This window comes from Nicotiana tabacum, chromosome 4, assembly GCF_000715075.1.
Source record: "Nicotiana tabacum cultivar K326 chromosome 4, ASM71507v2, whole genome shotgun sequence".
Classification (NCBI taxonomy): Eukaryota; Viridiplantae; Streptophyta; class Magnoliopsida; order Solanales; family Solanaceae; genus Nicotiana; species Nicotiana tabacum.
In genome coordinates this window covers 33,638,999-33,653,442 of record NC_134083.1, presented here as the reverse complement: position 1 = coordinate 33,653,442, position 14,444 = coordinate 33,638,999, and the positions used below count along the sequence as shown (strand labels likewise).

At 37.3% G+C, this 14,444-nt stretch overlaps 1 protein-coding gene across 1 annotated transcript; it reads left to right on the top strand.

The window, feature by feature from the left end:
• Nucleotides 1–10,488: 10,488 nt before the first annotated feature.
• LOC107793586 (protein JINGUBANG-like) lies at nucleotides 10,489–12,526 on the top strand. The gene is made up of 2 exons (XM_016615967.2): nucleotides 10,489–12,093; nucleotides 12,214–12,526. Exons 1-2 carry the CDS (start codon nucleotides 10,918–10,920, stop codon nucleotides 12,238–12,240), a joined length of 1,203 nt encoding a protein of 400 aa, XP_016471453.1. The 5' UTR covers nucleotides 10,489–10,917; the 3' UTR covers nucleotides 12,241–12,526.
• The last annotated feature ends 1,918 nt before the right edge of the window (nucleotides 12,527–14,444 follow it).

The window sequence follows — 14,444 nt, the reverse complement described above, 5'->3', positions numbered from 1 at the left end:
TATCAACACCTTATCATCCTAGTGGGAACGGACAAGCCGAATCGACCAACAAAACCATCATCCAAAATCTTAAGAAGAGATTGACTGACGCCAAAGAAAAATGGAGAGAAATACTACCCGAGGTTCTATGGGCATACCGCACAACATCGAAATCCAATACCGGAGCAACACCGTTCTCGTTGGTATATGGCACCGAAGCTCTGATCCCGATCGAGGTCGGAGAACCTAGCATCAGTTTTTGATATGCAACAGATGAGTCGAATAACGAGACCATGAATACGAGCCTAGAATTGTTGGACGAAAGACGCGAAGCCGCTCTCGTCCGTTTGGCCGCCCAAAAATAGCGGATCGAAAGGTACTACAATCGAAGAGCCAATCTTCGACATTTTAACATCGAGGACTTGGTGCTAAGAAAAGTCACCCTCAACACCCGAAATTCAAATGAAGGAAAACTGGGTCTGAACTGGGAAGGACCGTACCAGGTTCTTGAAATCATCGGAAAAGGATCCTACAAGCTCGGCACGATGAATGGAGAACAACTGCTGAGCAATTGGAACGTATCATACCTAAAACGACTACTACTAAGGTACGGCCCCTTCCATTTTCATTTATATTTTAAACAAACCCTTGCAGGTATTCGACCATAAACAACGAAGGATTCTTCGATACGAAGCCTTTAGGTCTGAAAGCACGTGTTGCACTCTTTTTCCCTTAGACCGGTTTTGTCCCAAATGGGTTTTCCGACGAGGTTTTTAATGAGGCAAGCATTGATCGTGCTAACTTAGAACAATTCAACAGTATTCGAGGTTTCTTTACAATCAACCTCGAATACTGGGGGGCATTGCCCTCGAATGTCAACTTTGATGCGAAGAAATTACTTCATGGCAGCAGGGTCTCGATAGAAAAAATTTGTAAGGGCCAAACGGTCAAACTAATCGTGCCCACATAGTTTGCTCGAGCCCTGGCACAGAACATGTACGCATGTATAATCATTTATAAAGAGAAGTATTTTTCTTTACCGATATCTCGTGCCTTAGAAAAACTTTTCTATTTTACAATTTCATACTCTCGATCTATTATGTAAACAGGCTTAAGGGCCAACCATAACCAGAGTTCGGATAATTACCCCCACGCTCATGGACTGCCATCCGAAAAATAAAAGAGATCGAATTATTAAAACTCCGAGATCATAAGACCTTTTGGGTAACCCTCGATTTTTATAGGCCACGACCACCCCACTCGGGGACTGACACTTCGGGAAAGCTCGAAGTAAAATGGGAAAATAATCCCAAGGGGAAAATCCTGAACTAAAAAGGCTATGGCCGAATTAACACGGTTCGGAGTCGTCCGAATTTCGTAACAAAACATGCCTTCGAAATCCCTCATAAACCGGTTAAAAGTGCTACCCCCGGCAAAATCATTAAAGGCTTCGATAATATCAAGCCTTGAAAACTCTAATGAGTACAAAATTGTTCGAACTCTCGAACAGTTCCTTATTGCATGCTAAGGCATTACAAGTTTTGCAAATACAAATGATAAAAAACTTTTTCAAGCCGAAAAGGGGAGAAAGCCATAAACAATCTTTTTACAAAGGCTATATCGGCCTAATACAAAAGCCTAAGGGTTGTTTTTGCTTTGAGTTCAAGAGACCATCCTCGCTCAAATAAAAAACCTAAGGGTTACCTTACTTCAAGTTCGAGCAAGTACTCACTCGATCGTAGAGCCTAAGGGCTATACTAATTCGGTTTCAATCAAAATATAATTTTATGAACTTCCTTTTCTTTACATATATATATATATATATATATATATATATATATATTGTCACGAATCATTTATAAGGGCACATGGCCCGATCAAATTTCTCTACAAAAGACCGAAACACTCTTAAAAGAAACACAAAAAATACTAATCCTAAAGGACTTAGTCTTCTCCGGGAGTAGCATCTTTGCTCTCGAGGCCTTCTCCGCTTTCAGATCCGCTCATACTCCCAGAATCATCATCATCATCAGGAAAGGCCAACACTCTCGATTTAGCTTTGAGCTCTTTAGCATTCTCAATCTCGGCTGTAAGATCGAAGCCACGAGCATGGATCTCCACGAGAGTCTCCCTTCGAGACTGGCATTTAGCATGCTCGACAACCTAGTTTTCTCGAGTCTGAGCATCTTCGGCAACCTCCTTTGCTCGAACCTGAGCAACTTCAATATCGGACCAGTAGATGGCCACCATTGCATCAGCATTAGCCTTGGCCGTTTCGACCTCCGATTTGGCCGCTGCAAGTTCTGTGGCCAGCCTATCTCGATCGAAAGTTGCTGAACCCAACCGAGACTGGAACTCCTCAATTTTCTTGGCTTGCACCAAGGTCTTCTCTTTCAAGCTTCAGAGTTGGGTCTCAGCCGAGGCCAGTTGAGCTCGGACGGCTTCCTTTTCTGAAGCAAGGCGGTCCATGTTCTTCTTTCACGCCTCGGCCTCCGCTTTCACTGCGTCCACTTCCTCACAAAGTTGTCCGATCACATCGAGCTTTCGCTGGACCTGTGGGACCAAACTGTTAGCCATCACGCCCGAGTCAATATCATTAACTTCAAAGATTCTTTTTACCTGCTCGGCCAGATCAACTTGTTCTTTCTGAGCTGCTTCTAGCTCAGCCCGAAGTCCTTTTGCTTCCCCTTCTCTCTGCTCACTAAGAAGCTTAAAGGCATCTCTCTTCTCAGTAAGCCCTCGATTTTCGACTTCATATCGGCTCAGCTCCCCTCGGGATCAGTAGAATGCCTCGTGATGAAGTACAGAAGCCTATAAATAGAACGAAGGAATTATACAAGGGGAGAAAAGTACAAGTATGAAAATTGACAAAGAAAATATGAACTTACCCGGTTCAGGGCATGTTGGGCTTCGTTGAAAAGACAAGGCGCTCCGACCTCCTCCATCTGGGCTTGGCTTCTTTCGGAACCAAACGTCAGAAGTAGCTAGCCACCCCTACGAGGGCATCAAGAACTCGGGTATCCTCCGGGACCTTGATAATTATTGTTCGCTTACGCCCGGGATCAGCACTAGGGGCGAAAACTGATTGGTCAGTTTAAAACTCGAGGAAGCCTCACTCGAGCTCTTTTTCGGAGCCTCCAAGTCACTCAGACCGGTGACATCTTCTACCCCAACAAAATAACCACTGAAAGGATCTTCCTCTCAGTGGGCTCCCTCCCCATGAAAAGTCTCCACGGCCTGAGCGTCACATATCATCGACTCAAAAAATGAAGGAAATAAGGGGGAATCCCCGATCTCTATTGCCCTAAGTGGGTCTTTTAGGGCACCGCCTCTGTCTTGGGGAGCCTCAAGCCTAGTTTATGCATCGGTATCCACTGCCTCTTCAACGGTCTCTTCGCCCCGATATAAAGCATTTTTGGTTCCTCTTGGCTCGGGGACTTGGGTCGAAGTCTCCTCCTCGACCTTATCAAGCCTAGACGGAGCAGTATCAACTCCCACCAGTTTCGAAGTTCTCCGAATCTCGGTGCTAGCTCGCGCACGGGCCATAGTCAGCGGGATTGTGTTCCCCTTGGGTTTACGAGTTGTTCTCTTCTTAGGTTTTTGACCCTCGAAGTTCGAGGCCCTTTTCCTCTTATTCTCATTCGACGGTTTTGAGATAGGTGGTGAAACTTCTTCATCACCGAACGGAGGTCTCATAGTCGCATCCTTTCTGAGACCTACAAAAGGGAAAAGTAAGTAAACTCATGTTTGAAAAAATGCTTGAACAATAGGCAAATCGGTAAGCCAGGAAGAAGGCTTACCATGAGTACGAGCCTCCCACTGGCCCTTTGACAAATCGCGCCATGCGCGCTCTGCGTATGTTGACATCGAAATCAGGCTCCTAACCCAGTTCTCGAGGTGGGGAACTGCACCCGGCATCCAAGCAACGACTGCATCGAGAAAAACACTGATAAGAAAGGATGAAGAAGTAAAAACAACGAACATAAATTAAAGACGGTCGTACTTATGTTTCATATTCCATTTCTCAGGAAATGGCATGCTCTCAGCCAGGATTAGGTTCGTGGTCCTCACCCGAACAAACCGGCCCATCCAACCCCGATCTGTGTCTTCATCTATACTCGAGATAAGAGCCATGATGGCCCGGCGTTGAAGCTTTATTATCCCACCTCGATAGAGTCGAAAGCTATATAATCTTATTAGGTGGTCAAGGGTGAATTGAAGCCCCTCGATTTTGCTCATGAAGAAACAGAGCAGTATCACGATCTTCCAGAAAGAGGGGTGAATTTGGTCGAGGGTCACCTGGTATTTCTTGCAGAAGTCTACGATGATCGGATCGAGGGGACCCAGCATGATAGAATAAGTGTAAACACTCAGGAACCCTTCCATGTGGGTAGTGATAGCTTCTTCTGGTGTCGGTATCATAACCTCTTTGTTTTCCCAGTTGTAATCTATATTCACCTAGTCGAGGAGGCTTTTGAATATCGAGCATATATATCTCGACATTGGCTCGCATCGACCAGGAACCGATGAGGGTTTCTCGACCTTAAAGTCGGAATCTATGACACGCTCCTCGGGAATAAGTTATTTAGGGCGTGGCTCCACCACTGGTTTCTCGTCGGCCGACCGAGATGAGGAAGCAACCTCTTTCTGCGGAACAGTTTTAGATATTTTGGCCACTTAGTTTTTGTGGGCAAAGAAGAATGGAGACTGAAGTATTTGGTGTTTTTGGAAAAACAATCAAAGAAACTCAAAGATCTGAAGATAGAATGTTTTGAAGAAGGCAAAGAACTATGGAGATTGGAATGAAAAAGATTTGAAAGTAAAGTTTGAAATAATGAAGAAGGGGGCTATTTATCGGTTTCACAACGACGGTTCAAAACTGGTAGTGGCCGATCGTCGACTGACACGCATTAAATACTTGGGAAACTGTACCGACGAGATGTTTTAGTCACTTCTACTGCTTATGTCACGACGATTACGTCATGATCGAAGGATCAAATCATTTCTTGTCATTACTCTACAAAACGAGGGGACTATCTGTATATGGTCAAAATCGGTGCCAGATTTTGTATGGTTAATCGAGACCGGGGTGGCAGACCTAGGTTCAATCCCAAATTATATTAGATCGTTACATGAATAAATATTGCCTAGCTCGTGATTCAGGGATCGATCGAGATCGAGACCAGCTAAGGTCGAGACCGAGAAGGATAGAGATCTAGCGAGATCGAAGGAAGCCTTGCTTAGTCGAATAACAGAAAGCCGAAGAAACCGTGACCGGGCAAGGATTGTGGCGGAGATCTCGGCATGTATCAAGTCAAGACTGGTTGATTAGCCAATTAGGAGATTTCCTTCTGTATTTAGAATTGTACCATATGTAGAGCTCCTCTACTATATAAAGGGGGTTCTAATCATTTTGTAAGGACACATTCACGCATAACAAAGCAATATATTATGTTTTCTCTCTTAAGCTCTCTTATGCACTTGTTCAGTTCTTGCTTTTCAATAATATACTTAGTTGGTTCGAGGGCGACCCAGCTCGAGGGACAAAGTTGCGCGTTACATTGGTTTGCTTCATTTTACAGTTAATTTTTAACTTCAATTCTCATATATCTCAGTTTGTGCCAAGTGAAATCACATATCCTTAAAACCACTTACAAATTTAATTGTTATCCGATTTTAAGGGTAAACAAATATAATCCACAAGTCAAATTAATCAGCTAACTTTAATTTTGCCCAATTACGGGGATACCAATTATGGAGGGAGCAGTACAATTATCTTCACTGAAATGCGAGTTATAGCTTCTTTTTAAGTTGTATCCTTTTTTTAGGTAGCACTTGATTATTAATACGCTTATTTATTAACTCAATCCATTTTAATCCATTCAAATTCGATCCATCTAAAAAGTTGTGTTGATTAGTGCTAAACGTGCGGTCCAAATTGACCCATGAAAATAAATCTATTACTAGTATTTTTGGTAATTAAACAAATATAAGTAACAAACAAACAAATTAAAATTTAGTACCTATTATTTAATTCATTTTGACCCAGTTCATCTCCAACCAAGTAACCTTTTACCCGCCCATTTTGACCCCTCCGAATTCAATTGAACCTACCCATTTGACACCCATTTATGCCTAATTTGTGGAATCTAAAGTAATCCCACTTTTAGCTAGCTAAGCCTAAACCCAAGATTATTCATTAGACAATGCAATAATGCTAGGATGTTCAGGCAGTTCGGATTGAATATGAAAATTTTGATTTGGATATTCGATTTTCGGATAAAATAAATGACAATCCAAATCCAATCCAAATAAGCTCGGATTGGATCAGATTTTTTAAGTTCGATTTTGGATTAATCGATTTGGATATTTCGGATTTTCGGTTTTAAGGCTATAAATTTAGAGGTTTCTTCTTCTTTAAAATAAACACCTAAATAAAGTATTCATGTTAAATTACCTAAAAAATTCTTGTTTCTCACTGCATTCATCCAAATAAAGTATTCAAGTAATGAAATCATTATAAAAAAAATACAATATAGACATTAATAAGGTCGACAGAAAGTAGCAATAGTAAAACTATGTCCAAATGAAAAGTATTTCAATAGTAACTTAGTAATTAGTATTGAATATATGAGATAATGTCTAATGGGTAGGGGATTGGACTTATTACTATTGACACATGGATAATGGACTAAAAATAAAATATAAAAATCTCAGATTTTCGGATATCCACAAATCTGAAGAACCAAATTCAATATCCAAAATGTTTAAAAACTAAACCGAAATTCAATCCATAATCCGAAAATTCAAACCAAAAATTCAAAAAATTCGAATTTCGGTTTGGATATCGGGTTTGCCCAAACTGTGACCACCTCTAAATGCTATTACTATTAATTAGTTTAGAGTAAATTTTATTGATGGTCATTCAACTTTGTGTTCGTTACCCAAAAGTCACTTTTCCTTTTTTTGTTGCGTAAAAATCATTCAACTTTGTGTTCATTACTCAAAAGTCATTTTTCTTTCTTTTGTTACACAAAATTATTTTACTTTGCTCTAATTATCACAAAAGTCACCTTGGCAAGATTTTATAATATTTTTACTTGAAAAGTCTATTATACCCTTGATATTATATAAATTCTCCTATTTATGTAATACCTTATATATTATATACTATATAATATATTTTTACCTAGGTATTTTATTTATAATTAAAATAACTTAATATTATTTTATTTATTATTTTTATATTATATTCGTACATTTAATTTTTTCTTAACGTTAATTTTCAAGATATATTGGTAGCGTTATTAAATTTGTCAGTAACTTTACTATGAACAAATCTCAAGTCAACGTTCTTAACTATGCCTAATGAAATATTTTTAATATGAATTATAAAATCAACGCTCATAGATTTATCAGTCAAGCCATATTCGTTAATTCAATAAATAAACTACCCACATTTAGTAAACTCACACATCATATTCATATTTGAAAATATGTTCATCTTGAATATGATTAATCAAATTTAGTATCATGGGAAAATTAAACGTACTAATATATTATAAAAAATATATAAATTATTTTAATTATAAGTAAAATTCCTTGGTAAAAATATCTTATAAAATATATAATTTTTAATGTATTACATAAATGGGAGGATTTATAATGTCAAGGGCATAATAGACTTTTCAGGTGAAAGTTTTATAAAATTTTGTCAAAGTAATTATCATGATAAGTGGAGCATAGTGAAATGATTTTTGTGTAACAAAACAAAGAAAAGTAAATTTTAGGTAATGAACGCAAAGTTGAATGACTTTTATGTAACAAGAAAAAGAAAAGTGACTTTTGCGCAATGAACCCAAAGCTAAATGATCATCCATGAAATTTACTCAATGCAAATTGACGACTTCTATATCTAGTGTTGGAAATATGAGACTAGTAAATCTTCACTTGTTTATTTGATCTCATAGATTACTATTTTTGGGGATCCTCTGGAAGAGATTATGTTAATATTCTTCATAATTAACTAAATACCTACCAAGAAATCCAAGTTTACAAAAAAAAAAAAAAAAATAGACAGGCTTTTTATCATGATTCATGACTTATCAGGCAGAAAAGACATGGAAGAGAGATCTTGGGGGAGGGAACCGAGGGTTTATCAGAAACAGTCTCTCTATCCCATGGTAGGGGTAAAATCTGCATACACACTACCCTCTTAGACCCCACTAATGGAATTATACTGGGTTGTTGTTGTTTGCTTTTTATCATGACTCATGACTCATCAGGCAGAAAAGACATGGAAACCTTTCAAGCTAGCAACCAAATCATCTTCGTTGGATTAATACAGACAACATCAAGATTCTGGTGAAGATTGGAGATTGACGTACTAATACCTAGTTTAGAATATTTTTACACTTCACTTCTCTTGTGATTCTGTATGTATCACTATCTACGGCTTTTTTATTTTTGGTTGTAAAATCATAATGTATAACGTTATATTAACGTGGTATATTTTTTCCATCCATTCAATTTAGAAACAAAAGAAAAAACCAAAGAACTGAAACATAAACAAAAAAAAATTGATAGTGACGATGAAGAAAAGCATTTTGCTCAGTTTTTCGATTTTCACCTTTTCCCATTTGTATGTTTTTCTATTGTTGGTTTAACTGGGAAAGTAAAATAGCTCCGACGTTTTAAATTGCAATAACAATGTACACTTTTATAGAATCTTTTTTTTTTCTATTCAAGTTGTAACAATTGTCATAAAATATTAAGTTAATGGTTTTAAAGAACTTGATCTACAGAATTTAAATGGGAAGCGCAAAAACACTCTGAGATAATAAAACGCTGAAACCGGATATCTGTAATTTTTTGTTTTAATTTCATACCGTTAAACAAACTTTAGTTTATTATGCTAGTGCATTGATCTTCATGTTTTTGCCACGTAAGCAGAGAATAAGAGAATAGTAATTCTTTTTTTTTTTTTGAAAAAAGAAGCTCTACATGATGTCAATTGTCTTCCTTTGAATTTTGATGGATGAAAAGTCCATATCTTCCTAGATATTTTGCTCAAAATGTGGACAAATATAGTAAAAGTTCCTTATGAGTTAACTAAGAAATTAAACTAAAATAAAAAGGGTTTGTGGAGGTAGGTCAGGACTTTATTTTAATTTGTCTGTGAAGAGAAGAATATGGAGAAGGGATTGATGAATATTCCATTTCCTATATAAATGTAACACTTTTAATTTCCAAACCTAGTTTCCCATTTATTGAAAGGCAAAACAAGGGGAAATCGAAAGACTAAATAAATGTCGTACATCTTATAGCATATTTTATAAAAAAAACAGAAAAAGTAGCAAAGACTTAATTCATTGGGGATTTATTTATGTTACTTATTCAAACAATCAATTGCCTATATTCCTTGCAAACAAGATTAAACAAGTGAACAACCCCACATCCAATATTTTATGAGAGATTGCAACTAATTTAAGTGTTCTATAAATATCTAATCAAGAAATGGTACACACTTGATAGCTAGCTATAGGTCGATAAGGATAAACCAGTCAAACCTCTCTATAACAGTCTCGTTTGTTCCAAATATTTTGAATGTTATAACGAATTGCTGTTATAGAAAACATATATTATAACTGAATATGAAATTTGGTTTCAAATATCAGATAATTTTATCTACCAACGCTTAGTTTGATATGAAGAAATCACTTTATATTTTTTATTTATGCTACAGTTTGGATCTTTGTTTTCGTATTTTTCACTCACTTCATTGATCACTACGTCAGAGTATCATCAACTCCTCTTAGTGAGATTTAAACCTTACACCTAACTAGTGTTGAATAAATGAGAATCTTCAATCTCTAACTTTTAAGTTTAGAATCAAGTCATTTTTTTCTTTTTAAATGATCTTTGGGACATAGGATTGAGTAAATCATGTGATATGCTTGGAACAAAATAAATTAATATAAATAGGTAAAATTAAAAATAAGATAGTGTAGTGGGTTCATGTCCCAGGCTACCACTTGAGAAGCTGGCAACGTGAAAGGCAAATTTTAGTGCAAGCTACATCCAGAGAAGCAGAACTGTATTCCAATAATGGAATCAGATGCTCAGCAGAAACACTCTTATGGAAAACCTTTTACAATATTTGTCATGAAAACTAAGTCTAAAATGTTTCCATCTTTTTTGTTTTAATTTTTTTTTTATTTTTTTAAAAAGAACAGAGATTCAAGATTGGTGAGTTAATGGGAATGCCTAATTTCTGTTATCCAAAATTTCAGTTTCCATTTTTTTTTTTTTTTTTATGAAAGGTAACTCAGTCTCTTTCATTGAACAGTATACAGACACACATTTTGACCGTGTTTTGGCACACCAACATTTAAGGACATAATACAATAATTACCAGGCAATAATGAAATAGCTAAATGGTTTAACTTTTCAATTAGCCAGTCATGAAAAGAAAAGATAAAGCAGTCAGCCATTTAATATTACCTAATTCATTAGTACTATACTATATTTCTATAAGAGTACACTGTTGTAGCAAGAAACCTTGCTTCATGCAAGTTGAAAGTTGAAACCTTTGTGAGACAATGAAGCAACTTTTGTCTAGTTTAATTTTTGGTGGACCAATTCTTCAATGGCATTTGATGTGGACAAAACTTCCCAATCAACAAAAGACCGTACACTATAAAACTTTTTTCAAGAATAAATAATGACAGAACGTAGCTCCCATTTTCTATTAAGGAAACCTGTTTTAGTTTCTCTACTTCTCAGAGGCATAGACAGCAGCATGTTTATTCTATGATCAACCAAACAGTTCACAAGATCCTCCCCACTTGTATTTTCTAGGTTGCCCACCTCCATACATCCCTACATAAAATCAAAGTCATTTGCTAGAGTTCTTTGTGCAGTATAGGGGAATGAAGAATGATTCCTTACTATCAAACTTCATGTTCAAGCAATGGCTCAATAACAGAACAAGAAAATCCAACTTCTTTAGATTCACAGCCAAGTTTTCATTCAGTTCCTTCAGCCATATCACTATCTCATGATCAGAGTTCATCTCTTAGTCTTGGCACTCACCACCAATGCATAGCTACTCTTAAGGGACAGAATTCCTATACATCTTCCCTTGTACTTGCTGGGAAATTCCTTTTAACTGGCTCTTCTGATAAAGAAATTTGTATGTGGAAGCAAAAAACTCTAACTTCCACAATAGATGGTATAGTTGACACAGTTATAGCAGGGAAAGGTGCAGTGAAGTCCCTAGTAATTTTGGCTGATAAGGTCTTTAGTGCTCATCAAGATCACAAAATCCGAGCATGGAGAATAGAAAACCATAATTCAGATGCCCCTAATATTGTTCATATATCCACTCTCCCTTTACTTAGTGACAGAGCCCTGAAATTTATGATACCAAAAAACCATGTTCAAATCAGGCGTCACAAGAAATCTACATGGGTGCATCATGTTGACACAGTCTCAGCACTAGCCCTTTCGAACGATGAGTTGTTCCTCTACTCTGTTTCATGGGATCGAACACTTAAAATTTGGCAAACCACTGATTTTAAATGCTTGGAATCTATAGCAAATGCACATGATGACGCGATCAACGCTCTAGCAATATCACAAGAGGGGGATGTTTTTACAGGATCAGCTGATACGAAAATCAAGATTTGGAGAAAGGGCTTTGAAGAGAAAAAGCATTCACTGGTTTGTACACTAGAAAAACACAAATCTGGTGTAAATGCACTTGCAGTTGGGGAAAGCACTCATTCTGTTTTATATTCGGGTGCTTGTGATAAGTCAATATTAGTATGGGAGAAGAATGAAGGTGGCGACATGGTGTTGGTGGGTGCACTCAGGGGCCATAAAAAATCCATATTGTGTCTGGCTGTAGTGGCAGATTTGGTGTGCAGTGGTTCAGCTGATAAAACAGTGAGAGTGTGGAGAGGGATTGAGAGATGCTACACTTGTATTGCTGTTATTCAAGGACACAATGGACCAGTGAAGTGCCTGACTGTAACTAGTGATCAACAAATTCAATCTGATACAACCTCTTCTTATGTCCTCTATACTGCTAGTTTAGATGGTGAAACCAAGGTTTGGAAGATTTTTGTTCCAATTCTATAGAGGTTTTAATTCTCACTGTCGTTTGCCCCTTCTCTAAAGCAGTTGAAACACTCAATGATTCATCTCCTTGATCTTTCTCCTTTGTTCCAGACTTCCAGTGAGGGGCAAGATGCATAGTATTTGTTGGCTGATAGATTTCTCTGATGAACATGCACATGCACACGCTCCAGATTTGCCAGTTAAATAATTCTGTAAATTTTGTTCTGCACTTTAGATTGTTGGCAAATGACCAAACGAAGAAAATATCTACAAGATTTTACCTTTTTCTTCTAGTTGGTTCGCAGTGCAAGTTTATTCAATTGAAAAGGCTACCACTATGAAATGCTTATGCTTCCTAAACTGAACCCACTTAGGTTGATCTTCTCTATAAAGTAATCCCCCCCGAGTTTAAGTCCTATATTTTGTGATCTTTTCTTTTTATCTGTGAACCCAATTAAGCTTCACGAACTTGGCCTATTACAAACCGGAAATTCATCCTGTTTAACATTCTTTCGCACAGTTTACCTAGCACTAGCAGGGAACTGAGGGTAAAACTAAAGTCTACATATCCTAGTAAGATATAGTGCCGAAAGTTGGACAAAAGAGATCCTTTGGAATAAAGTAATGGTCCCTCCCTGCCTAATCACTTTTCTTTTTGGCCTAAATCTGCCGATGATTACCTTAGTATTAACTAGGAGTGTTAAGCTACCTGAGGAATTTTAGAATTTCGAGAGAGACCAAAGGTACATGGACCGTGCTATTTTAATAGGGTTTAATCAAATGTACGGCATAGACAGAGATATTCACGATTATGCTTTGACGTATCCAAACTAAAACGTGGCAAAACCTTGTATTAAGAAGTCTTTGGAACTCATTGAAACTCCCTCCCTCATTTCAATCCCCTCTTCCGTTTCCCTTAAACTACACGGCTGGTTAGGTAAAAAGCATTTTACCACAGTTTCAACCTTAATTATCTAATTGATGGGACATCCACAATCTTGCACTTCTTTCCGTTGCTGCTTAAAGAACCTATCTGCACAACCGTCAATCCCTATTTCAACCTACCTAGGATTGTATTCAGGAACAAACCATAAATTTTCTTCAGAGGCAACAAACAATTACCTATAGATAAAATTCTTAGTAAAGGACGGGCTAGTTTTCTTAATACAAGTTGGAAAGAATGTTGGGTAAAATTCATATAATGCTAACAATATCCAATCACAGTTTCGCATGCTCCACTAGGTGATGCAACCAAAATTCTAACAAGGTACACAGATCATATCCTTAGCCACGGTAGCACAATCCCGAATGATAAGTTATATGTCTTTTTGTATTTTGATGATCTAACAAACTTTATGATAAGAATCAGATCGGGAATCTGTTACACATACTCAACGTGTTCAAGAACAACAAATCTTTAAGTCTGCCACAAGTGCAAACAACTAGAGTCAAAGAGACGATAGAGGGAACAGATGGACATCAGTTCCCTTGCTGACAGTACAAGTCAATTCTCCACAACTGTAAAGTCGCTTACATTGTTTTCTCTGCACACGCGCAACAGTGCAAACAATGCAGTTGTCACTTTATGAAGCATGCCTTCTACTAGATAATTGCTTGCATCATCCAATTGACATCACTTGTATATTATCAACACGAAGCAAGAGGAAAACACACTTGAATAAGTCAAAAACGATTAGGCTTCTCTCTCAAGTGTGCTGCCATCTTGGAAGTAACTTCAAGAACGAAGAACAACTGAACAAAGGACCAGTTTCCAGCATTGTGTTATCATATGTCCTTATTGTGTTGTACCTTTATTAGAGTGATCTATTTGTAATTCCTACTTAGCTTAGCTAGAAGTATTATGTAGGAAACCATTTGTAAAATCATAAACCTTGTATTTGTATCTTGACTAGAATTAGTCGAGTAATGAGCTTTGTAATAGAGTTATTACAAGTGAGTGAGGAATTAAGAATTTAATTCTTAGGTTACAATAGTTTGTAGTCTGAAGTTTGCTCTGTAGTGAAATTGAAATCCTACGAGTGTAAGTCGTGGCCCGTGAGCTGAGAGTTTTCCACGTTAAACTCTGTTGTGTCATTTATTTATCTCTAATTGTGTTATATAGGAACTTTCTCTATACCGTTTAATGGACCTAAGTTTACATCAATTGGTATTAAGCTGAGACTTATTCAATTCTTCACACAATTACCGCAGTCACATGGATAAGGTAACCTACTGTGAAATATTCTGAATCCTGAGCAAATTAAACTGAAGCTATCTGCTTACACCACCAAAGAAAAAGCAGCAACGTTGTATGACATATTGAATCACCAACTGGAACGTGG

Excerpts from the sequence above, each read along its gene's own strand:
- LOC107793586 (XM_016615967.2), top strand. The coding sequence starts at position 10,918 with ATGATTCCTTACTATCAAACTTCATGTTCAAGCAATGGCTCAATAACA. Across the intron at positions 12,094-12,213 it reads GTTTAGATGGTGAAACCAAG|ACTTCCAGTGAGGGGCAAGA; the intron begins GTTTGGAAGATT and ends CCTTTGTTCCAG.